The sequence below is a fragment of the Musa acuminata genome, chromosome BXJ3-1, assembly GCF_036884655.1.
Source record: "Musa acuminata AAA Group cultivar baxijiao chromosome BXJ3-1, Cavendish_Baxijiao_AAA, whole genome shotgun sequence".
NCBI lineage: Eukaryota > Viridiplantae > Streptophyta > Magnoliopsida > Zingiberales > Musaceae > Musa > Musa acuminata.
In genome coordinates, this window is record NC_088349.1 from 11154103 (window position 1) to 11180973 (window position 26871).

The following is a 26871-nucleotide window of genomic DNA, read 5'->3' on the forward strand; positions in this document are numbered from 1 at the left end:
AATCCGGACGAGTGTAGAGAGAGAAAAGAGAGATCAGATCGAAGAGTATGAGGTATGTTCATGTCCGTACGTAGTAATTTGCATGTGTCAGAGAGAGAGAGAGAGAGAGAATAGAGAGGTGGAATGCTATTTTTGTCACCATCCCATTGGTGTGTCCATGTTCGCCGAGAAGGAGCTGAAAGCACAACTGGCAGTCTTCATTTCACCAGCACCGAGGAAAGGAGAATGGTGGGGGAGGGTGGCACCTGTCATCAGCGTTGGGACAAAACTAGTCTGGGATTTGGCTTGGATTCCCCTTCTGCCGCTTACTAATATGTCTGCCTCTCGGAAAGCAGTCGCCAACCACAAGGAGAGGAAGCAGCGGCAGCAGCAGAAGAAGAAGAGCTACGGGTAGCAGAACTCCTCATCCTGTACTCGTCAAATGAAGCCGGGGGAGGAGGAAGAGATGAGCTCAGACTGCAGCAGTGGGTGCCAGTCCGGTTGGACTGCGTACTTGGAGGATGAGGAGGAGGAGGAGGAGGACCTGTCCATGGTCTCTGACGCATCCTCTGGTCCACCGCAATTGCGCGAAGAGGATGAGCAGCGATGCCGCTGCCAACGCAAATCCAACCTCTGCGTTGGGAAGATTGGCTGCCTCTGCCCCGTCTCAGCTCCAGCTGCTGCTGCCATGGCCAGAGATGGTTGCAAGAAGAGGAGAGTCGGAGAGGAGCAACACATCGATCACTCCTCTGTTTTGGTTGACACTGCCACCTCCCCTCTCTTCGGCTATTCCAAGGCATGTTTCGGTGCTGCACTCTACTTGTGTAATCTTGGATACAGTCATGGAACCACTTCTATTGCAGGCTCGCTTCAAAGACAACAACTACTGCTACTACCAAATGAAGCCCATCAATGCTTTTGACTTCACTCGGAGCTTCTCATCCGCTCATCTTGAGGTGCACTTCTGGTTCTTCTCCTGGCTCTTCTTCTTCTTCTTTGATCCTTATTTTGGTCATGTTGCATGGCATCTTTCAGGAGAGTTCTGCACTGCAGAAGCAAATAGGCTACCTTCAATCCTATACTCCTCTAAAGCCAACCTCAGCAAGACCAGTTAAGCTGCTGATACACACTTATCCTTTTCATCTCTCTCTCCTAAATAATTTGTTTTCTGACCACCACAGGTATCAAGGAAAGAAAGGAAAACAATTTGGTGACCAGTCTCATATCACTGTTCTCAGGAAGAAGAAGAAGGACTTGTATAGATATCAGAGAACTTTCCTTAGCTTTCTTTTGCTTATTTTACATGCTCTCTGGTGTTTTCTCTTCACCTGTCATTGCAATGGGAACAACCGGACAAAAAAGGGAAAAAAAATCATTTGTCTTCTGTTTTCACTTCTTTAATTACATAGTTTGTCATGAATGAGGGTAACAAGATGAAGCTTGTGACTTGTGTTCAGTGGCTCCATGCTCAGCTCTAACCTGCTATTCTTGGAAGAAGCCACTCAGCTCTCCTCCATTCGCTTCCTCTGCCACATGCATATGGTGGCTGAGAAGAGAGCTGCACTCTGATGGACTCTCACTTTCTGTAGCAGGATAAGCAACTTGATGAGCATAATTGTGTTGAGTCACTGTTATGGAGAAAACAAAGCTGGATTCTTCCCGCTGCTGGATCTGCCATTTGTGTTGGATCAGAGGAAAACATACACATGGCAGGATGCGAAAGAGAATCCATTTGTGCTTTTGCAGTAGAAATACTAATCAAATCAAATCAACTTGTCACTTTTCCTTTCTCCAAAGAAAGAACTCACATCACTAGTTTTCTTACCTAGCAGAAGAGTCTTCAATTGGGAAATTAGTGGCTGTGATCTTGTGGATATAAAAGATGCCATAGAGCCAGATCGTGTCAAACACAAACATAAACACACCAAGCTGATGTCCATATCCGAAGTTTAAGCTTGAGATCTGTAAGATTACATATAAATTATATGGAGTCTTGTATCTATCAATTGATACATATTTTTCTGCATTAGTCTTGTAGCTATTTAGGGGGAGTCAGTCTCCTCTGCCTGCTGCTTTGCTCTTCTCATGAGTTGAATGAAAGAAAACAATCAACACAAATGAGCAGCATTTCCTCAAGCATATCAAATGGCTGCTGCCTCACTGCAGTCCATATTAGATGAGAGAATCTGAAGAGGATGAAGTCAACATCCCCTTTAGCGTCACTGACATGTGCTCCAATCTCCATGGCACTGCTCTTCCCAGCATATCCAGAGATTGCTCTACCTTCATAAATATTTTTCTCATCTTGGTCAAATGCCTGAAGCCTTGACAGGGACATGAGAAGGATTTAGAACCAGATGCTCTGGATGTCCCAAAACCAGCACAAAACAACAAGCCTGCACTGGCACACACACACAAATGCTCCCATGTCCCACATGCCAACGTGTGTTTTTGGCACTACATTTCTTCTTCTTCTTCTTCTTCTTGATTGTAACAGGCTCTAAGTGCAATGAACTCCCCCAAAACAAGAGAAGAACCACATGAGACCACAAGTCTGACACTGTAATTAATATGCTACCTTGGTACCCCCAATCTCCTTTGCAGTATATGCAAGTGGACAGGCTCCTTGATGTAGGTTATATAGGGTAAAACCTTAGCTGAGACTTCTTTAACATCATTTGTAAGTATCATCAGCAAAAGCAAAGACAACTCATGATTCTCCTGTGCCTGAGAGGTGTGACATGATCTTTTACATGTCCTCCACAACCCCTTTTATAAAGTCTCAAAGATGATGATCCATCCAGTCACTAGCAAATTCAAATGTTTAGACTTCACACAAATTCAAATCTGAAATGAACAGGATTGATTGCTGGTCACAACAAAACGTTTAAAGGTTCAGATTCAAACACAAGAGCTGTAGCCTTTCAGTTTTGAATGAGAAACAGCAAGAGATGCATCATTAGGCCGCATGCCTTCATTTCATCCACTTCCTGTATCTACACAATCATACATCATTCTTCAGTAAGCCAGTGGCAGCAGCTGAGGCCTGCTGATAAGGTGGACTGTATACCTGAGGAGTTCTCAGGCCATTGTCTCTATCAAGAAACCTTCACGTTTCCAACCCTTCCACATCTTCCTCTCTGCACCTGATGTTGAAAATTCTTGCATTCTGTGTATGGTGGTCAATGCATGAATTAAGAATCAAGCAGCAAGCCATGGGTTGTCATCCCTCATATTGTCTCAACAACCAGCACTGGGGCCATCTCCTTGTACAAGACATTGCTCAGGAAGGAGCACTTCAATGCCAAGCATGTGGAGTTCATCAATACAGCAGCACACCTGGGACTATCTCAGCTGCCCTTTCCTCTGCCGCATCAACATCTATTAGCTCTCCTGCAGTCTTGCCATGCACGGATCTCTTCAGTGCCAACACTTGCTGGATGCAGAAGCACTTGGAAGTCAAACCAACTAATATGATTCCAATCATCTACAATTACCTTTGCTGGTGATTCCAAGGAACATGATTCAAAGAATGAAAATGAAGATCCCCAAGCACATCATATATTGTAATAGTGGAAGAAAAGTAAAGCCATGTGTCAGAAAATTTCAAGATTGAATGAGTTCCTCTGAGAGATTTCATGAGTGTTGAAGCCAAACTTGCACATGTAATGGAATCAAAGTATCAAAAAATATTGGCTTGAATGCAAAACCTATTCAAGCATACAGAAATTTAAGCAGTATAATAAACAGCCGAAGACCCACTAGTATTAATGGATCTCAAACAAGAGCTTGTGCGTGCATGTTACAGGTACCTGATCACATTAAGTGCCCTTGAAAGTGCCTGCCAACCACTAAACATATGTGACGAATTCAACTTTGAAATGCAAATGGTTGTTTGGAAGCAACTTTACCTACTGAAATGATACATAGACTTTACTCCTCTTTGTTACTCTGCAACACCATCTTCTCTGAACTCACTCATTTTTAGTTCCATCATCTGCTAAACAAATGTAATGAGAACATCTCTAACATGCTCATTTTTGTCATGGAAACATATTAAACATGTTCAATTGGGTTTCGAGCTTCTTCAATGCCGAACCTGATGGACTTGACCACCATCCATGGACTTCAAATTCAACACGGCTTTGACACGCCTCTTCTTCTTCTGATGGGTTCAAGGGAGAAGCTGACTCACCTAGAGAAGTTAGATGGAGATGCCATTCACTGCATTGCAGCCTCAAAGGTCAGATACCGATGATGTTCCTGTCGACAACAATGACATTTTACAACAGCAACAACCATCTTGAGAGCTCCGGCATGGGGGAGCCGGCGATGGCACTCTCCAAGACCCGCAGCAGCAGCAGCAGGGGTGTGTGAATGAGGCGAGATCTAATGGGCCGAATAGGCTAATAATTTGGGCATAATACGGCCCGTTTAAACTGTTCGATGTATCGATCGGGTTCGGGTTGTTTTTCTTTCTTCACCCGCAAGTGCGTCAATTCGGGTTAACGGGTCAAGTAGATTAAATGCCATTAGAAATACAGCTTTTTACTAAAATACCATGCTGGTCAAAGCAGTATAGTGTCCGTATTACTTTGGAGTCGAGGCTAGTCCGAGAAATATTTAAAGGAATTGAGGGCTAATTCCGGAAAACGAGCGCCCAATTCACTCGATCCCCAAACCTAAAGAAACGTCGGCTCTCTCCCGTCCTCTTTTGTCCGGCAGACGGCGCCGACGGCATCTCTCCTCTTTCTCCCCGTTGAAGAAGTTCTTCGAGGCCTTCCTTTGCTCTCCAAATCGTAAGGTTCGTCTCTCGATCGATCTGTTTGTAATTGTTTGAGCCCTTTCAGTGGATCTCTTGCTAACCGTTACATCTTCGCAATCAATTTTCGAGAAGGCATTTCTTTTCGATCAGATCTGGATTTGGTTTTCGCAGATCTGGTGACGGGCAAACGGAATCTGGGCCCAATCGTCTTTTGCGTTGGTGAATTGCCCAACCGTTCGACGATCTGTGGTTTCCACGGTTCCGTTCATCCGATCACTTTTCCTATGTTTGTTTGACGTACTTACTTGTGGTTCTAATGACGCGTAAATCCCTTACTGTTCAAATCGCCTTGGGTAAGTACAGATTGCATTCATTGGCTTGTTGCGATCATAAGTTTTTGTTCGCTGATCTGATGCAAGAGTTAATATTGATTAGTTCCTGAAATTTTTGGACTTTTTTTACAACAGTTATTAATATTGGCCTGATCTGGATTTGTGCAATGATTGATCTGTTCATGTTCTATTTTTGTAGCTCTATAGTTCTTTCCGTTGACTGGCTTATTTCAGTGCATATATCTTTCTCCTGTAATTAGCATATCAAAAATTCAATGCATGGCGCATATTGCCTCTCTTGTCCTTTTTGTTTTTCACATGCCAAATTGTTGCTAAATATTAGTCATATAGTACAATTTTATACACATGAAAATGTAATATTGTGTTGTTTTACTAAGTTGAAATTGTATACATCTGATTTTGGATAAAAAGGAGGAATGCCTACATTTTGAATTTGGTTTGCTTGCACAATTTTGTACCAACAATATTGTTCCTATAGGACTTCTGAATGCTTAAGAAACATGGAAAGATAAAAAGTACTCATTTCCAAATTGTTACATCTGGTCTTGGATAATCGGAATAACATAATAGTTACATTAGATTGAGCTGAAAAGGCTCCCTATGGTTCAAATTTGATTCGATCAGACACTTTCATACATTATTGTTTTGTTCCCAACAGAGAATTTGCAAGAGAAATACAAGACTGGAATAATGCCTTCGCAGAAAATAGAGACGGGTCACCAGGATGTCGTCCATGATGTGGCGATGGACTACTATGGCAAGCGCCTGGCTACGGCATCTTCGGATATGACGATCAAGATTGTTGGTGTGAGTGGTTCTTCGCACCAGCACCTTGCCACACTGAGTGGCCACCATGGGCCAGTCTGGCAAGTTGCATGGGCACATCCCAAGTTCGGGTCTATGATTGCGTCTTGCAGCTACGATGGCCGGGTGATCATATGGAAGGAAGGGAGCAAACCCGATGAGTGGATTCAGGCACATGTTTTCACCGAGCACAAGAGCTCTGTTAACTCTATTGCATGGGCGCCTCATGAGCTCGGCCTCTGCTTGGCTTGTGGTTCCTCAGACGGAAACATTTCAGTCTTTACTGCACGAACTGATGGTGGCTGGGACACTACGAGGATCGATCAGGCGCATCCAGTGGGTGTGACTTCGGTCACATGGGCTCCAGCTTTGGCCCCAGGTGTCCTTGTTGGTTCAGGACAGCTTGATCCTGTGCAGAAGCTTGCTTCCGGTGGCTGTGATAACACTGTTAAAGTGTGGAAGTTTTACAATGGTAACTGGAAGATGGACTGTTTTCCGGCTCTCCAGATGCATTCCGACTGGGTCCGAGATGTAGCTTGGGCACCAAACTTGGGGCTTCCAAAATCTACTATCGCCAGTGCTTCACAGGATGGAACAGTCGTCATATGGACAGTGGCAAAGGAAGGGGATCAATGGGAGGGCAAAGTTTTGAATAACTTCAACGCCCCCGTTTGGAGAGTATCATGGTCACTTACCGGAAACATTTTAGCTGTAGCTGACGGGAACAATAATGTCACACTGTGGAAGGAAGCCGTGGACGGTGAGTGGCAGCAGGTGACGACGGTTGAGCCATGAGATCGACTCCAATTTGGATTTCTAGTCATGCCAAACAGTGTCGGCTACTTGTTCCATGCTTTATTTGTTGAAAGTTTCATCAGACTTTGTGTAGTTTCTTAAGTATGTGGTTCTTGAAAAGGTCTTATTCGGACTCGGTGATGTGCTGTGATTCCTCTATTCCGACTGAAACAAAAAAGGATTTATTTCTTAGATTATCAGACAATTTATTAGTACTTGGTCTTGTGCTTTTCTTTTCTCATTTGCATATTGCACTGGCATCAGATCACAATGCATGACTAGCAAGTGTTGAGGTGGGTGATTGATGATGGTAGTCGATACATACAATCTTGTCTTGTGGTATCGGTTGTGTGTTCTGCCTAAGGTTTTCTGAACTGTGGGGTGTGTTGTTTTCATCCCATTTCAGCTTTATATTTTTGTAAAGGGTAAATGATGAATACGGAATTTGAAATCTATTATTGTTATTATTATTTATCATTTACATGTAGTTTGCAAATAGTATATGTGCCTTATAATTATTATGTTATATATATATATACATAATAATTATAAGGCACATATACTATTTGCAAACTACATGTAAATAAATAAAAAAAAAATATATATACATATATTAATTTTCTAAACTTGAATATAAAGGAATAAACATGAAATTACTAATTTTGAAGGGATACATGCAATAACATAAGAAGGTAGGTACAAATCAACAAGAAAATGCAAGAAATCATGTGGGGCTAACAGATGGTGAATGAGAGAATGATGGATGGTATGGGTTTCCTTCCTTCATTCTGGATTCCTAATTATGCGCTGCAGAACCACCGTTCTGGCTCTCCTGATGTCCCTGCTGCAGCCGTCGGCCTGCTCCCCCACCTCCTCCACGTTCCTCATGAACACCTCCACCTTCTTCTTGATCTCCTCCATCGCAATCCTCACCGCCTCTGCGTCCTCCATGGCGAACTCTGCATCAGCCAGCAGCGAGGCCATCTCCATCTCCACCTTTTCGATGAGCACCCGAATGCTCTCCATGTCCTTGATGGCGACGTAGGTGCCCACCTGCATCGACCTCAGCACTTCCCGCTGCCCCTTCACCGCATTCTGGTAGTCGTGCAGCAACGAGTCGATCCACTTGCCCATCGACCCGATCGGGATCGACGCGGCGGCGGCCAGGGCCGCGGCGACCGGAGGCGCGGCCACCGCGGCCGCCACCACCGAACAGATCAGGACGGCCGCGAAGGTGGCCGCGAAGATTGTGCTGGACACGCGCCGCCATGCCTTGATGGACCTTAGCTGCTTGTCCAGCTTGTTCTTCCTCTGCTGCAGCTTCTCCAGCATCAGCAGCTGCTGCCCGTGGACGGACTGGAAGACCTGGAAGAACTCCTCGGTGAAGGGATCGCCGGCCGCCTTGAATAGCCGCAGCTCCTCCAGTGTCCTCGAGTACTTCTTCTTGGCGTCCTTTTGGGGTTCGGGTTCGGGTTCGGCTTCCTCCTCGGCGAAGTGCTGCAGGGCGACTTGGATGATCAGTTGGCCGTCGCGGGCTTTCTTGAGGCACTTCTCGAGGGCGGCGCAGAAGTCGAGGGTGTGCAGGCTGTTCTCGAAGTAGTCCTCGACGAGGCCGAACAGCTCGGGGGTCTTCCAGATGTCGCTTTTGCACTCCAGGATGACCTTCACCACCTCCTGGTTCATCTCGAGGAGGCAGCCGGTGATCTCGCGGAGGGAGTCGAGGGAGAGGGAGCGGACCTCGACGCCGAGGGCGAGGGAGGAGATGACGCGGCTGGTACACCGCTGCAGCGTGGAGTCGAAGCCCTGCAGCTCGGGGTCGAGGCGGCAGGCGGCCTCGTAGGAGCTCAGCTCCGCCATGTACCGGATGTCGGCCTTGCCGCCTCCGCCGCCGCCGTCGTCCAAGAGGACCGACGGCGTGTCGGGCCTCTTGCTGTGGTGAGCGCCCATCGAAGTCGAGTTTTTTCCCGATTAAAAGCGTTAAAAGTGGAGGAAGAAGGAGAGACGATCAGCAGAAATCAAATGCAGGGGGAGGGAGAGGAAGAACAGAAAGATCAAATTTGGCTTCTCCTTCGAAGAACAAATCAAAGAAAACGAGGCGAGGGTCTATGGACTCTTGAGGATGATAAGACGAGGCTAAAAAGGAAGGAGAGACGAAGAGAGAAATGGGTGTTCTTTGACACGACTAAAACCAGAAGAGAACGAAACTCGATGGGCCTTCGAGGTGTTCATATAGGAAAGAAGAAAGAAAGCAGAGCAATGTGGGAAGCCGGGGACGTGTTAACGACACAAAACATTGCCGAAGAGGCGAAGGGAAGAGGAAGCGTGTCAGTTTTGTCGACACTTCTGTACGCATGAGAAACGAGGAAAGAAGAGGAAGGCGTTGGGTAAATGGAGCTCTTGGGAAGCAACTCCTCTCTCTCTCTCTCTCATTGGCCACACAGCACCACTGCCAGTAATAACATCATCCGAATCATTTGATAGTAGTATTAGAACAGTTCAAACAAGGTTACGTAGCAGCTCTGCATGCATGATGAACCTGTCCCTGTTGTCCCATTTCTGACTGTTGTTGTAGAGTTCTCACTAAAACAAGACTGATAAAATATTAAAGTTCAATGCATGCATGATTAGTTTGATGTATATATGATCTCAGCTGCATGGGATTACCAGATGAGCCAACTTTAGACATTCTATTAAGCAACAACAGAGTTTTGTGTGTGGATATAAGCAACGAATCTCCACTAGAGATGTTTGCTCGCCTGTTGACAACATCCTACTAATTATTGGATACTGATAACTTGCATCAACCTGGTCAATTGCTATTTAGGTCACATGTACCTTATGAGAATTTTTAACCTTTTTTTTTCATATATACATATTATATATTGTACATGTGATAATTCAATATTTTATCATCATTTATACTGAAATACAAAAGCTGACAAATTATTATCCAACTTGGGTGAGCTCATAAGATTTTATATTTTTGAGACGAATCCCAAAAAATATCTTTGAGAATAAGAATGATGTTAGAAACTTATAAATCTTTGGTTTTCCTACTCCTTAATCATTTTTGATAAGGGTAAAAATGACGATGTGACACATCATGACGTCAGCCATGCCTGGATGACACACTGCCCAAGGAAATGAGCATTAACGTCGACTTGATATGCGCCAGCGTCACCCGCTCCTAGTCAACGACTCCACCGTCTGACCTCGCGCGCTCAACCGAGGCAGAGGAGGACGTCGACTGAGGCTCGCCCATGCCCTGCGGCAGCCGGTTCTCCACGCAACCCCAGTGGCAATGTCAGACGCCATCGGAGGTACGATCCTACTCCTGCAGACAGCCACATCAGGTAACATCAAACTCATCTATAAATACCCAAGAGTTCTATACGAACAAGGGGGAGGAACACAAGCACAACGCACTCGGAGGCATCTCTTCCTCCAAAACCCTCTCCACATCGCTAACTTGATCGTCGGAGGGGTCGGGTCGAGCTCCCGGCCCAACCTGTGTGTAGGTGCGAGACGGTGTCGCCTCTTCTCGGCGCTGCGGCGGAGCTTCCTCCCGACCCGACCCGAACCACCGTGCTCAGCTGCCGGGAGACCTCGAGGGACGCCACATAAGATCCCCGCCATTCGGACCCCCGAACAAGCCGCGTCGGCCCCGAGGCCACGGCTAGAAAAGTTATTTACACCAATAGATTGGCGCTAGAAGGAGGGCCCGAATGTCGAGGGATCCTCATACTGATCCCGACGAACTCCCTGCCGAGGGATCGTTCCTAGCAGGGGCGTAGGCTGTGCGTCCCTTGCGTGACAGGCCGCGGGCTGACGACCTCCCCGCGACCTCGGAACGCTACTGGCGTTCATTCGACAACCCGGATCTGCTTCCGCCCGAGGGCGCTCCGAGCGTCCCCTTGCTAGTGTCATCCGAGGCCTTTCACGGCCTCGCTCGTCAAGTCCGAGCTCTGACGGATATGGTGCAAACCATCATCCCACTCGTCCCCCAACCGACACCCTCACTTATGACTCAGCTGCTACGGCAACAAGAGCCGCCCGCCTGGGCCCACATGACGCTTCCGGAGCCTCCCGCTTCACCTCGGGTTCGACCGACCCCACTCGGGGATCCAGTGATGGCAGACCCGAGCGGCCCCCCGGAGCCCGAAGTATTATCTCCGGAGTCAACGGACTCCCTACGAGCCCAGCTACGCTTTCTTAGTCAGCGGCTCGACGAACTAGAGGAGTTTCGCAACTCAGAGGGAGAGCTCGGGATGGACGCATACCGAGGATCTCCGTTCGCACTAGAGATACGAGATCACGTGGTTCCCCCGAACTTCCAGCTCCCTTCTTTGGACGCATACGACGACTCCACTGTACGGAACGTTTGATGCTTTAATGTGCAGGGCGTTTCCCACGACCCTGAGGGGAACGACCCGCACATGGTACGACGACCTAAAGACTGGAACGATCACTTCCATCGGCCAACTCGCCAAGGACTTCGAGCTCCACTTCGTAGCCCATGCCCGGCTAAAGCCCTCCGCAGCACTGCTCCTCGGACTCAAACAAAGAGAGGACGAGCCCCTCTCACATTTCGTGGATCACTTTGCCACGCAAATCCGGAGCTTACCGGACACTCACCCCTCTCTATTGGTGCAGGCGTTTATGGTAGGCTTGCGACCTTCCAGATTCTGCTGGTCCCTCGTAGAGCGACCCCCCACCATAGTACCAGATATGCTCCAGCGAGCTAACCGGTACATCGCGGCGGAAGCTTGGGCGACCGCAAGGAGGAGGAGTGACTTTGGGCGACGGGCTCCGTAGCAACGGTCGAGCACCCGCGGTTGCTATCCGGTGTAATCCTCGTGTAAGGAATCTAGCCCCTGCCTCAATCTCTTCCAAGCAAAGGCTCCATGTTTACCTGACCGCCTTTTGGCTCACGGTTAGCTTCGGCCTAACCCCCTCCTTTTGCATTCGCACAGCTCGGTCGTAGACGGCCCGAGTCCACCTCAGCGCGGCCTGCGTGCCTGAGCGGTGCCCCTCGGTCGCAGCCTGCCTGCGCCGAGCACCTCGGCCACACACTGCCGAGATCCACCTCGGCGCGGCCTATCCGCTTGTGTCATGCTACTCGGCCGCATGGTGCCCGAGACCACGTCCGCGCGTCCTGCCCGCCTGCGTCGTGCCACTCGGACGCATGGCCCTCGCGACCACGCCTACGCGATCTGCTCGCCTGCGTTGTGCTCCTCGGCAGCATGATGCCCGAGACCACACCTGCGCGGCCTGCCCGCCTGCGTCGTGCTCCTCGCCCCCATCATCCCCGAGACACACCTGCGCGGCCAGTCCGCCTGCGTCGTGCTCCTTGGCTCCATGTTCCCGAGACACACCAGCACGACCAGCTCGCCTGCGTCGTGCCCCTCGGCTCCATACTCTCCGAGACACGCCTGCGCGGCTAGCCTGCCTACGTCGAGCTCCTCGGCCACACCGCCGAGCCCACCTCAGCGCAGCCTGCCCGCCTGAGCGGCGTCCGCGTGGCCACAGTCTGCCTGCGCTGAACACCTCAGCCGCATGGTGCCCGAGTCCACGCCGGCGCGGCCAGCCCGCCTGCCTCGTGCTCCTCGGCCCTTCGGCTCTGTGCCCTCCCGAGACACACTTGCGCGGCTAGCCCGCTTGCGTCGTGCTCCTCGGCTCCATGTTTCCCGAGATCGCATCCGCACGGCCCGCTCGCCTGAAGACAGAAGCCACGCATCGGACTCCCCTTGTACAGCAACCGACGCATAGCTCCTTTCGGGGGGGGGAATATGATAAGGGTAAAAATGGCGATGTGACACATCATGACGTCAGCCATGCCTGGACGACACACTGCCCGAGGAAATGAGCATTAACGCCAACTTGATATGCGCCAGCATCACCCGCTCCCAGTCAATGACTCCACCATCTGACCCCGCGCGCTCAGCCGAGGCAGAGGAGGACGTCGACCGAGGCTTGCCCATACCCTACGACAGCCGGTTCTCCACGCAACCCCAGTGGCAATGTCAGACGCCATCGAAGGTACGATCCTGCTCCTACAGGCAGCCATATCAGGTAACATCAAACTCATCTATAAATACCCTAGAGTTCTATACGAACAAGGGGGAGGAACACAAGCACAACACACTCGGAAGCATCTCTTCCTCCAAAACCCTCTCCACATCGCTAACTTGATCGTCGGAGGGGTCGGGCCGAGCTCCCGGCCCGACTTGTGTGCAGGTGTGAGACGGTGTCGCCTCTTCCCGGCGCTGCGGCGGAGCTTCCTCCTGACCCGACCTACCGACCCGACGTCCCGACTCGAACCACCGTGCTTGGCCGCCGGGAGACCTCGAGGGACGCCACGCAAGATCCCCGCCATTCGGACCCCCGAACAAGCCACGTCGGCCCCGAGGCCACGGCTAGAAAAGTTGTTTACACCAACAGTTCTTATCGATAATATTCCAATTTAACTACGAAGCTATATTTTTTAATTTCTAAAAAAAATACTCCTCTGATTAGATATTTATTAAACTATTAAATATATATATATATATATATATATATATATATATATATATTTATATCATTTATTAAGCTGGAGGTTATGAAATCACCGAACCTTTGACCGGTTCGTCCCGGACCAGACTACCCAGGGAGGTTCGATGGTGGAGCTGATACCACGCGTGCTCCTCCTCCTCCTCCTCCTCCGCGTGATAATTATAGCGAATCTTCCGAGGATTTAGCAGGCCGTCGGATCGCTTTATCATCGCCGGTGCGATATCGTTCCAAGAAGCTGCGTTTTAGAAGGAAAGAGTTGACGTCACGTAAAGACCAACCAATTAGCCTCGACGATGTTTACCTGCTTCGGAACGATGAAAGTGAATCGTCCTAGTGTTTCGCCATCAGCAATTGCAAGATGAGTCGGTTTGGTCGTGGAGGCACCATCATCATGCATCATCATCATCTTGGGATGCCTGCATGAGAAACGTGAGATATCAACACCAAATCTCATCAATTTCGTACAAGCAAAGAGTTGAAAGAGAAAACAGCCAAAAAGATTGGCTGGACGACGACGACGACAGTGATTTGATTGTGATGAGAGAGCTCATCAGAATCTACAAATATGCCCACGGCCAACAAACAAAGATGTCGTCTATGGTTTCGATGCCATATTTGTTTGGCATGAAGACCGCAGTCAAATCGTATTAAGGAATTCCAAGTTCCACTGCGCATAAACAATCATACCACCCACTTCCAAATCATCCAAATTTGGCATTTGCTCATCTTAATAAGAAACCAAATGATAGGCTTTCGACAAAAGTAAAGTCCAATCAATAATGAGTGTTTTGTCACGTAGCAGAAACAAACCTGAGTAGAACAATCCTCATGCACTGCATCATCCTTTTTCTCGACGCCTCTTCATCCTCTCTTGCCCTAGTGCTACACACCATATATGATCTCTGCACTGGAGGTATAACACGAGGAAAATAGGAGTAAGATCATTTCAAGAAAAAAAAGTTACTAAACATAAAACCAAAGAGACTCCTTTTTTTTTTTTTCTATCAATGATGAAATCGCTTTAATGGAATCAAACAGGTACACAATGATCATAAACCTCCTGTCAAGTCAGTATTGGAGTTGGATGCTTTAATGCATACAACGTTCTCCTCCAATGCTTGCAAGACCATCAAGGTTCAGAAGAATCTACCTAGAATGGAGACACCTGATATCAAGGTTCAGAAACATCAGTGATACATCTTAACTCTGTAACGTGGCATTAGTTCGGATGATCATATCATGTCCCACTGAACACATGAATCCAATCACAACTTCAAAGAAAGTCTTCTCTCCCACCACTTGACCATTATTGACAACAAAAAAGCTTATGTAGCATTGCTGCCAACGCTCTTGTTATTGGATAAAAGGTTCATGTAATATTTTACTAGGAGGAAAATACATCATTTTCTATTTTTTGCCAAGCTCTACCTCTTAACCCTGAACCCATAGAGTTGACATTTTTATGATCCCTAATGCTGACTCCAATTCAGTGAAGACAAGAATGTTGGCAAGTCCTAGATCCAATGGTCTTAAATAACTTAGATCTTTGAATAGTGCAACAACCAATTTGGGCATTAAATCTGCTACCCAGAATTTCTTCAAGCCCACTCAATCTTCGACACAGGTTCACAAATCCATCACCGGCGGTCACATCTACTTGTTGTAGAGGTAAAAAATGGTGACTACGAAAAATCCCACCATCTGTCAGAAAAAAAGAAAAAAAAAATTTATATGTGAGGCATACTTGCCATTTTCTACATTAGTTTCTTATACATCATACATGCATAAGATAAAAACTCTGGAATGGGACATAAAAGACGCAATGCCATGCATTGACAAAGTCATTTTTGCTAGCTGTGTTGTTAGCATTATTGTTCTGATTTGCTAAAAAGCAAAACAAAGAGTTACATAGGGAACTCAGTTGAGAATGATGCTCCGTAGTATGGAAAAGCAGTTGTTATGAATCTCTCATACTCATTGTGCCGGAAAGGTTGGACAGGTATCTGCAAAAGAACAATTTAAATTTGATTAGGTCTGTTTATCTATATTGGGAACAAAATATAATTAAATTTATCTACAAGCCTGATGTGGCTCTAGTAGCTTTTGCTCTCCACATAGCCCTACCCCTTATCAAAATATAATTAAATTTATCATAAAAAAACTTTCCTCTCCACATAGCCCTACCCCTTATCAGAATAGTTAAAAAGTAAGTTCTGCAGGAACTGAATGACCCTATCAATAAAAAACCTAGCTGACAAAAGTCTGTGTTTGTTTACAGTGTTTCAAAACAAATTCCTGTTCACAAGTGCACAAGTGATCTAACTAGTTCATAGTCTAGTCCATCTGCCAATCAGAGCCACTATTTGCCATGGGACTGATCACATTCTTTGGGTCATTTAACCAAGTTATGTTTCTGATGCATAGGGAAAAGAGCTATAATCAATGCAGTGATTATACCACTGAATATAAAAGTAACCACAATATGACCCAAATCCAGTATCAGTGTAGAAAAGCACAACGTGACCCAAATCCAGTATCAGTGTAAAAAACTACTGACTCTGAAGAAAGCACACACATGTTTTGAAAGTGATAGGCTTGTGTATCCAAGCTTTTGGTAATCCAGTAAGAAACTACCAACTACGGAGACATCACACCTGTTTTCAAAGTGATAGGCTTGTGTATCCAAGCTTTTGGTAATCCAGCTTAAACTGGAATACACCATAGACATCAGGAACCTTGAATGAAGTTGAATATAAGCCCTGCAACAAGAACCACAAGGATTTAGGAAACTGAAGTATTTACTGTCTGCAAGATATTTGAAGATCACAATTAGACAATTTTGAAACTGAAATGTACCTTCTGGTCAGTGGACAAGGTTTTCAATACATAGGGGCTCATCATATAAAACTGAACTTGCACATCATCTGCTAGGTATGGTTCCCAGCTTGAACCAGACCATTCATAGATTTCAACAGAATATTCCTTCACCAAAATTTCATTTAGAAAAAATACGCAAGCAACAACCTGTTTATTATTCCCTATATTCATGCTCAGAACACCAACATTTGTGGCTACAAAACAATTACCAAATCATCATTAATCCGGTACATAGATGGCTCACTTGTTTCTCCAACTTTGTGATGGTGCAAATTAACAGCCTGCATATATATACAGCAGTTGGCAATGAATGCTTAAATAAAAATAATTTCACTTCCATAACAATATTTAATAAAATCACATCAACTTTCCAACTACATGTTGATTTCATTCAGCAAATTACGAGTGAAAATCTGTGGACGGTGATTAACTAAGTTTCTAAAATCCTTCACCTTGAGATGGCCCCTTTCGTGGAAGACCCATTTGCTAATCTCTGTGACAAATTGTTCATTGCCAGACTATGCCTGCGACAGCAAGGCAAAGTTCCCCTTAGACAGTTTCTTAAATGTTTAAAACTACCTTTGCAGCCAATTGATCCAACATTTTTCAAAATTCTCGGAAAGAAAACTTGCCAATCTATATAGAAAATTTACACAAGAAGGACCATATCTATCTAATGTTGCAATAAAAATGGAAGAGGATCATCATGATCACATGTCCACAGTCAGAAGTGGAGTCAGGTGTGGAGAAAAACTATATGAAGGGAAGCTATGTGAAAAGTTTCAACAGGTTTTCCTCACAATAGAATGATGTTGAATAAATAGTCTAAAATAATTGTTTGAAATTTACGACTTCAAAGGAGAAAGTGTAATGAGAGAGAAAGAGAGAGTTTCTTTTCCTCTTAACAGTATAACTATGACAGTGAGCAAATGACCAAACATTTTCAATAATAATGATCTTTAGATAAGAAAGCCAGCAAAGGTTTTCATATACAAGTCTAAGTTAAATTGGAATTAGTTTAGTAACAAAACAGATAAGGAGTTGTACAAATAAAGAACACTTACTTGATAGAGCTTCCAGCTTGCTGCACACGAGATTTGAAAAAGCTGATGCAACCAACATTAATTTGTTAGAATAAATTATAAGAACATTAGAACTAAGAGACAGTGATTTACCGATTGCTGAACATATCTAAAGAACCAGTGATCAAAACACGAGCATTATTTCTTGCCTGCGGATCAAATAAAAAAGGTGAGCAGAGATTAAATTAATCTCTCAAATAATAACAATATGTAAAATATATATTTTTGATTAAATTGCTAAAGAAATTAATGCATAAGATATAATAAAGTGAGAATCAAGCATTAGATATTTGAAGCTGAAACATTTTTCGACTGAATGACAGCTTTTGGTGGTTGTGGTTCCTACCTCATGCATTGAGTTAGTTGTGTTGGATATATTCCTAATTGTGCTTAACATTGAAATACAAGTTCATAGATCTGCTGCCAGAGCAATCTTTTTCTATGTTGTTGTTTAGAGGAGTTCTAATTAACAAAAGCAGGGGAGAAGTTACAGAGAATTTAGTAGCATTAAGGATATTTGCTGTTATTTCCCCAGAACAAAATAAACCTCAAAGGTCTACTGTAGAACTGGTAGTGGTTTATGGAAACATCCCAGATTACTTGTTTAGGGTTTAGGCAGAAAATGTGGCATTGGTGCTCCAAAATGCAGTTTATGTTGACACATAACACATGGCCAGAGGCAATCATGACTTTGCAACACAAAAACCAGTCAATTTTTTGAAGTTATCTGACTTCACAATAACAATATTTGGCAGTGGTATTAAACTATTAATATACAATTGACTGCCAAATATGTACCAATTTCAGTAACTGCACAAGATCCTTCTTCTCATTACTTTTTTTCAGTAAGAGTACCAATTTCCTAAGCCTCTTACCTTTTTCTTGTGACTTATTACATATGTCTTTATACAAGTATAACAGCATTCCATTCAAAAATAAATTCTGAAATCTGATAATAGCATTATTTATTATTTATTATTTAAAATTTCAATTCATCCCTAAATCCAAACTGAATTATACATTATTAACAATTTTTCTAACTATTTATATCTGAACAAAATATGTAGCTGCATACTGTGTATACTACGTGTAGTTTTTTACTGCTTCAACACTGTAGCTCTTTCCAAATCATTGGGGCAATACCTTTCCGTTCATCCAAAACTACAGAAGCTTTGAATATACTGCTAGAAATCACATGAACCTAGGTTACTATAACTACAAAATATACTGGCATAGATTGGAGAAAATTTTGCTTCCAAAAAACTTAGATCAGAAAGAATGAATATAGCGAAAAAATGACACCTAAATCTGTGAAAGTGATATAACATAATAGTTCAGTTACTCAGAACGCCATAGTTGGAGGACAAGTAATACATCAGTTAGCAATAAACTGAAGCACGTTACTACCTGCACTATAGAAACTAATGATATTGCAGATCCTGTAAGTGAGGAAGGCCGTGAAAGCTTTGCCGATGGATTTGCAGAATATGCAGCAGGAGAGGCAGAAAGAACTTTCAACACCTGGAGCATACTTTCTGGCTCAGTAAATGGTAATTGCTATTAACAAGGTAAACTGACAAATAAAACCAGTGATATACTAAAGTCATTGAACTGGAAACAGCAAAAGAAAATAGGAAGATTTTACCAAGCTATTAACAGCATGTAGTGAGTGGCCAATGCCTCGGAAGAAAACAGGACCCTGTGCAATAAAAAGTGTCAGAGACAGAGAACATAGTGAAGAATAATGATGTTAAGTAATTAAAAAAGAAGCAGCCAGCTGGTCATTGATTAATAATGGGCAATAAGCTATATTACGCACTATTTTAGTGTCTTAGAGCATCTTACAAAGCAAACACATCATTATATCATCCACCATCACAAAAGAAATTATACCACAGGCTCAAGAGGAAATCTGAAGATGGACCACCAGCTGGAAAGCAAACTTCACCGAGGAACTTCATTGGACTGCATGGAATTTCATAATGCATTTTGCATCTGCATCTTTTAACTGAGCCTTCCCACGAGGCTTGAGGAGAAAAAAGACCTATTAATGCACCATGTTGACTTAGTGTAATCTGATAGTACGCTAGTAGCTTTAAACTTCTTTGTATTATCTCATGAGTTTTACTATAATTTCTTGTTGTAAACTTCTTCATCCCTCAAAAAAGATTCCTCCTACCAGCAAAAACATACCATATGATGACCATCCAAATCTTTATATGCCTTCGGTGGGCACTGACCATCAGGTCCTACCCAAAAATCCCAAGGACAAGCATCTAACATGGATTTGTAGATGTACATGTGGAGACTGGGGAATACATCAGAAACATGGTTTTGAATTTAGGATCATGGTTCAGGGTTGAGGGTTTAGGCATCTAACATATTCTTTTGCTGAATTGTTGGGTATATGTTGAACTAAATCAGAAACAATTGTGCTAAATGTTTGGTAAGCACAGAACTAAAACATGTTCACATATTTTGGAAAAGGTCTGCAAACAAGAGATCCAATTTGCCAATCTAATTTCTCCTCACCACCTTGTTGGACATAGACCAAAAAAACACCAATATCCAAACTTTCTCAACAGAACAAATATTTTGTTTTTATAAATTTTTATAGTAGACAGCTTCTAGTACTAAAATGTTGGAATCTTATACAAGTACTTTCTGAAAGTAATAAAAAAAAAGACTATCAAACATGTGTTTTACTAGTATTATACTCTTTACTTTTTACTAGTCCAAAAACACAAAAGATAAGCAATGTTGCTGGGCACCATAATTTTTTTTTGTATGTGGACTTGATTATTGAGTTATTTCTATGATGGATTCCAGAAGAATGATATTTGACTTGGATTTTCTTTGATTTTTTTTTAACCATATATTGCTCATGCTTGTTCTTGTAGTTTGAATCATGTACTGTGATCACAGGGACAAGACATCATCATAAGTCCAGATGAGGTGCACCTATGCATCTGGAGCACAATGGTTAAGGTGAGATATTTGTATTGTGATACCAAAATAATATATTAGACAAACTAAGATCTCAATAGCAACAACTGCATCTACTAATGCTTAATGTTTCAAGCTTTGAACGGTGAAAAGAGGGCTAAAGTAATTTATCAAGGTGCACAGATTTGGATAATACAGATAGAGAAGGATACGGAAAAAAAAAGTATAGCAGGAAATTTATTTAACCACTTATAAAATATATCTAAAGAGGATTGTCAAATGTGACTGGGGATTTAATTTGAGGTACTCACAGGAAACAAAATGAAAAAATTGTGATAAAAGATTTTAATAAGCATGCTATAAAAGCCTTAAGATTTAAATAGAACAAACAGAAGGTGCATTCCAAAGTTACTAACAAAAGGTGATGAAATGCAGCCTTTTATGTAGCCCTCGTATCAGTGTTGTGTGCCTCATCACCAAAAACAAATGAAACGCTTCCGCGATCTTAGTATCATTTAGTCAAGAAGTCAAGATATATTGCTTCCTTTTCATCATCTAAAACTGAAAACAGAATGTCCAAATACCCACACAAGGAGAGAAACAAACTATTTTACCTCGATCATCCTGTCACCCAGAATCACATCGGACTTGATGAAATCATCAGAAGAAATCAACGTATGGTCACCTTCTGTCTCAGAGACTGCATAGCTAGTGTGATCAATAACCATGGCAGTGGCGTCCTGAACAGAAATCAAGATATAGATGACCAAACAAAAAGAAGTACCTCATGTTCATGTGTGTGTCAACTTGCCTCATCGAAATCGACCCCACAGTCGGTCGCGATCTCCCGCATCAAGTCGGAAGCAGAGGAGTCTGCCGCCAAAATCAAATCATGCCCCGCGTCAACGAAATCCAGAACCGCCGCTAGGTCCAGCGATCCACCAAAACCTACACAGATTTCAAAAATTTTACGCAATTCGCCTCGCATCTGATGCCAAAGATGAAGAAAAATTGTAGTGCTTGACCAAAAATCAAACAGAGTGAGGGTTATTTACGTTGGACGGACGGTGAGAAGAGGATGAGGCCGTCGTAGAGGTACTGCCCGTACCGGCGGAGCGCGCGAGAGACGGGTCATCGGCGAGCTTGAAGTCGAGCTCGTACCCTCGGGACCGGAGGGAGGAGAAGAATCGGGAGTGGGAGGACCGGACAGCAAGGTCGTCGACCAGGACGAGGAGCCGCCGATCTGTAAGACGGTCAGCGGAGAAGGCGTCGCAAGGAAGGCAGAGTCTGGAGGCCAAGAGGACGAGGACGATGGCAGAGAGGGGGGGCGGGGTAAAGCTTCGCCATTGCCGCCGGCTGCCACTAGGGTTCTGCGGAGGCGACGGCAAACGGAAGACTCGCCAAAAACCGGTCGTCAGTTACGAACCGGACGGCTCAGAAATCGGCTGGTTTCTTTCACACAGCAAACATCAATTGACGCGACTGAGGTGTACGGCCGTGATACGCCGTCTATCGCTACAGGGTATTGATGTATATATGCAGCTTCTGCAGGGATATATTTGGTAAACTAAAATTTAGATATATGCAATTTTGCTTATTTGATGAAAGAAATTTCACTGATGAAAGCAACTCATAATCCTTAATAAAATTTCAATTCTGATACCAAAACAACTCCCTTTTTGGATTCTTTTTTTTCTAGAGGTATGTGTTTTTTATATTTTTAATCCATATTTATTTTTACTATATTCAAATATAAATCGAATTAATTTCTCAATTATAATATATTTCAAAATAAACTTAAAAAATATTTTTATTTATTTAAAATTTATTCAAAAACATTGTAATAAAAATAAAAGTCAAAAAGTTATTATTGTTTCTAAAACCACTTATTATATGAGTTGATTTCTATTGAATTTTGAGTTAATTTTTATATATTTAAATAGACTTCTAATGTTTTCATAAGCTTTCTAAAAACTCAAAATATGTAACATGTAAATCTTATTATATAAGATTATATCAATTCATCCTATGAACCAATTATTTTATGGAGGAATATTTCAGAAATTATGAGGAATAAAGGATTTTTTTTTTGAAAACATGAAGAGAGGCACTGTCTTGTAAAAAAGTAATAAAACAAAAAAAAAGACTTTTGTGAAAACTTCATCCATTTGAATATGTGAAGAAATTAAACTTTTTTTTAACCAATTCTGTCCACATATCAATTATAAATTCCAATTATCAACTAAAGATCTATTTGAATGTATTGGTGGTGGCATCAGTTTCCACTCCCTAAATCCGTAGCATTTTCTACCTGACAAGCATAAGGCAGAGCAGACCAACAATCATAAAAAGGAAGACTGTGATTGATCTCCATGTTGACTTATTTGGAAGGAAGATGTTAGATTGTGCCACAATAATGATGCTAAAAGAGGGAATTGAAGCCAGTTGATGCTCCACATGTTTCTGCAAATGCCTCCGTTGTAATCCTCTCATGCAACAATAATTTTGTGCTAATCCATGGAAGAACTCCGAATAATTTTGTGCAACTCAGTGACTCCATACAGTTCTTCAGATGCCTCGGTTTAATCTTCTCATCCAACAACGAACAGACCTCCATTAATGGCCTCCGGAGCATCGACTAATCTTTTTCCTTTTGTGGGGGAATCGATCGGTTTAACGTTCTTCCAACCTGGGTAAAACGAAGAGAAATCTAAGCTCTCTCGAAAGAAGCATTTGAGAGAGCAGCTGAGTAGTCCGTGTCGATCTGTTTAATCTCCTTGCAATAAAAGAAGACCGCACTTTTTCTTTCTCGTGAGCGGTCTCAGCAGACTCCTGCGTCCGAGGAGAGAAGGAGAAGAGGCTGACCGTTTCGCCAAGTTCCTGCACTCGTCTCGCACCAAGGAGCGTTGCATGGCTAAAAAGAAGGATTTTGGGAGGTGAAATGGAGAGGGAGGGGCTGGAACAGAGGGTGAACGAGGGAAAGGTGCAATTTTGAGGCCGGGTGGTGGGTGGGGAGGGGGAGAGGAGAGGAGAGGGATGACTTCGGGAAGCGGGCGGCTGCCGACGTGGAAGGAGAGGGAGAACAACAAGCGACGGGAGCGGCGGCGGAGGGCGACGCCACCAAGATTTTGACCGGGCTGTGACAGTAACGAGGTCCTCGAGGCCCTCTGCCGCGAGGCCGGGTGGGTCGTCGAAGACGACGGCACCACCTACCGCAAGGTCTCTATCTCTTCGCTCTTTTTTCCCCTTCTTTTCTTCTTCCCCTGGTCTCTCTTTTAAGCTGTTGGATTACAAGAGATCAGTAGTGGCTGTGAAGGTCGACAATCATCTGAGATCACACAAGTTGTGATTTTGTCGATGAAAATGAACTCAAATTCTGATCTTGACGAGCCTTCGTCTGGAATCATGCAAGATGGACTGATCTCATCCTTTACAGATCCTATTTAATGTGTTTTGTGAGTTCAATATTTTTATTTGAAAGCTAATTTGTGTTCTATCTGTTACAAAATAGATCTTTAGTTATGTTTCTCCTCTTTGGTTGCTAGAGGAACTCATTCAAGCCACGATTAAAGTTTGGATTCTCGAAGTTTATGTCTCCACTGCCATAATTCTCTTTCCCTTTGATTTTAGTAATGCTCAGAACATCACTCCGAGTGTGTATCTCTTCTTTCCCACTCTCCATCTTGCTTTAGGGAGAAGAGAAAGTTGCAGAACATATCACTTGAAAGTAAACCTTGAGGTCATTTAAGCTGATGAATGTTTCATGAAACAGAAAGAAAACAAAAACATCTCATGTTAAAAGACAATTTCTGGGCTGATCAGAGATTTCAGAAACAAAAATAAAGGGAAAGCATTTTGATGCATTCACTGGGTTGAAGCTTCGTCTAACTCTTCTCTTCTCTCAGTTCTCTGTACACTGAAGCTGATACAACATCTGAAGGTGATGAATCAGTTGGATCAAGCGGGTGGATCAACTTCCAGATGACAGCTCCAGCATCTCCAACCTACAACTTTGTCAACCCATTTGCCACTTCATCGAATGCGGTAACTTGTCCACTAGGAGAGGTGTCGGAGAGAGGGAAGGGGGGCAGGGAATTTGAATTCGGGAGGAGGAAAGTGAAGCCTAGGCAGGGAGAGAGGATTCATAATGTCAGTTTGGATGATCTTGAGCTCCAATTGGGAACGCTAGGCATGGTGTCAAAGTGAAATATCTCAGGTGTTTGTTCTCTGTGATTCCTGGTTTCATCCTCATGCGCTGAATGCTAAGTCTGCTGAGTTATCGATGTTTAGTTCACTTGCAAGAATTGCTGAATTATGATGCATCGATACCGATTCTTTCGTTGCTTCGATCATGGTGTTCTGAATCAGTGGCAATTGCCGATGAGTCAAAAATCAGTGGCAATTGCCATTGATAAACCTTCGGAGTCGCAAGAAATCGCAAAATGATGTCGCGATCGTATCGTATCTTAGTTGCTTCAAGTGGAGATGTGCCAGTGCAGGATGTGAAACTTGAGGAAGCTACACTTGTGATATCAATGTGCCAAAAACTGTAAACAAGATTGATTTCTTTATGGATCTAATCTCGATTACATCACATAATACATGAATGCTAGTCTTATCTTCTTCGTGGAAAGTTACATATTTCATTGCCTCAGATAAGCTTGCATTTGCTAATGTGAGTTCAGCTAGTAATGCTGTGAGTGGCTTCTTGAAAATGAGGCTGTTTGTGATTGTAAATGGTTCCAAAAGTTTTGATACTTCAACACCAGATTGAGAACTGCTTGTGATTGATGCAACTTTCTTTTTTGTTTCATTAGATTTAGCAGTTTTAGAAAGCTGTGAAGGAAGTTGTAATTAGAAATGGTTTCCTCTGTTTCTGATCAATCCCGAAGCTTTTGTGGATGTCTGCATCAACAGGTAAGGCCTGCTTCAAGTGCACAATGTAGAATGGTGCTGAAGAGTCTTAATGATCATGACATGAAAAATCAATGTAAGAAACATATAGCTGAGATGGAAGCTGCAAGTCCACTTCATCGTCCATTTCAGTGTACCCCCTGTCATCTCAACAAGTTAATACCTTCACAAAGCTCAGCAATTTGCAGTGCCATGGTGATCACTTTGGCAGTCCAGCTTCGAGAGAGCGGTCAAATGAAACAGTACTCTTCTTAGGAAAGAGAATTTACGATGGAAGCATATTCGAATGCTTCACTTCCCCCCATGACAGCCATTTACAGGTTGGTAGCAAACACGTCTCAGCTATCTGCTTCGCATTGAAATGGTCAGTTCTGATGCTATCCTTCACAGTGTCAGCAGTAGAATTTCTTGGAATGCAAGCAGCTGAAAGTTTGCTGCATGCAGTACCTGTTTAGAAGTAGAAATCACACTACTTGTTTCTCAAGGCGTGTCGACTTCAAACACATCTGTGAAAGCAAGCTCTCGGAACTGAGATGTGACCGAGAAGAACCCGATTCTTAGGGAAAGAAGACAGCAGCAGCAGCAGCAGCAGCAGCAGCAGCGCACCATCCATTTGTCCTTGTGTTGACATGGCCATAAGAAAAAGGCCAAGCGCGGCAACTGCAGCTCCGATTAAACTACTCCTCCCCACAAAACCACGGAAGTGACAGCTTGGAATCTGTGCAAAGCCTCCGATTCAAATGAGATCAGCTGATGGCCACGTTTCGATCCCACAATCCATGATCACCATTCTTAATGCTTCTCTCATCGTGATTAAGCATAGAATCCATCACCTGTTCATTAATTTATCCCTCCCATGGCCTCGACTTTGCTGCTAAGAATCTGCAGTAACAATAAAAAGGACACACACACACTCTCTCTCTCTCTCTTTATCTCTCTACTTTGCGTGCGTTCCATGGTCCCCAACCAGCAAGCTCACCTTGCCTTGGTGATGGAGGTGGAGTTAGGGTTTAGGTGCAATCAGACAATGTAATCAAACACCTAAATCGGTTCTCCTCGACTTTGGCACCGATCCTCATCCCTAAAAAGTGGCATAAATCATGGCACAATTGGAGGAACTCCAAGAAAAAATGAATGATCATGATAAACCTTAAGATAAAAACATGTAAATATATGGATTTGATTACCAACAAGATATATTGGTGGTTAATTGTGTGTGTTTCCCGAGGAGCATGGGTTTTGTTTAGGATAAAGAATCGAGCAACTTGATCATGATGCTTGCAGGGGTAGGATTAGGTGCACTGATTGCTTTTGTTGGTAGCCATTGATGTGGTAATAAAGTTTGGACTTTGTGATTTGGTGGGTCATTATTCAATGTTTGGTGCTTACTTTGGCATGGCATCCCAAAGTTGGAAATTGGGAAACAGTGACTACAAATGTCTGGGATAAGCATAACAAGCTTTGTTTAAGGACTTAACCCTCGGCAAAAATGAGGTGTTTGGGCTTTGCATGTGAAAGGGAATCCAATACAAAAAGCATCATGATATTTATTATACACTGCTACAATTCCTTCACACTCAATCAATCTTCTTCTTCTCTCTCTCAACACCAATGGCTCATCTTCTTGGAGCATGAAACTACTGTTCTCCATTTTGACCAGGAGCGTAGGTTACGTCCAGGCTCCAATGTAGTGAACAAGGAAAACGGGTATCACTCTTGCATCGACCAATCAATAGATGGAGTTCTTCCAACAACATCATGAAGACAACTCGAGGGAAGTGTCCTCGAAGCTCCATCTTGG

The 26871-nt window shown here is 43.8% G+C and overlaps 3 protein-coding genes and 1 pseudogene across 4 annotated transcripts; 2 read left to right on the forward strand and 2 right to left on the reverse strand.

Annotated features, from left to right (window-relative positions):
- Positions 1-273: 273 nt before the first annotated feature.
- LOC135628256 (protein SOB FIVE-LIKE 5-like) lies at positions 274-1371 on the forward strand. The gene is made up of 4 exons (XM_065134855.1): positions 274-775; positions 843-935; positions 1015-1089; positions 1161-1371. The coding sequence occupies exons 1-4, from the start codon at positions 422-424 to the stop codon at positions 1191-1193; spliced, it is 555 nt and encodes a 184-aa protein (XP_064990927.1). The 5' UTR covers positions 274-421; the 3' UTR covers positions 1194-1371.
- Positions 1372-4623: 3252 nt separating this feature from the next.
- On the forward strand, positions 4624-6911 carry LOC103990584 (protein transport protein SEC13 homolog B). Of its 2 annotated transcripts, none has more exons than XM_065137135.1 (2): positions 4624-4783; positions 5756-6911. In XM_065137135.1, the coding sequence occupies exon 2, from the start codon at positions 5788-5790 to the stop codon at positions 6694-6696; it is 909 nt and encodes a 302-aa protein (XP_064993207.1). In that variant the 5' UTR covers positions 4624-4783; positions 5756-5787; the 3' UTR covers positions 6697-6911. The 2 variants fall into 2 exon arrangements, with proteins under 2 accessions (XP_064993207.1, XP_009408052.1); XM_009409777.3 differs by having other exon boundaries at positions 4628-4778.
- Positions 6912-7301: 390 nt separating this feature from the next.
- On the reverse strand, positions 7302-9548 carry LOC103990575 (UPF0496 protein 1). Its single transcript, XM_009409764.3, has one exon. The coding sequence runs from the start codon at positions 8641-8643 to the stop codon at positions 7480-7482; it is 1164 nt and encodes a 387-aa protein (XP_009408039.2). The 5' UTR covers positions 8644-9548; the 3' UTR covers positions 7302-7479.
- A 3718-nt stretch (positions 9549-13266) lies between these two features.
- Positions 13267-21574, reverse strand: LOC135629007 (dolichyl-diphosphooligosaccharide--protein glycosyltransferase 48 kDa subunit-like; annotated as a pseudogene).
- Positions 21575-26871: the final 5297 nt, after the last annotated feature.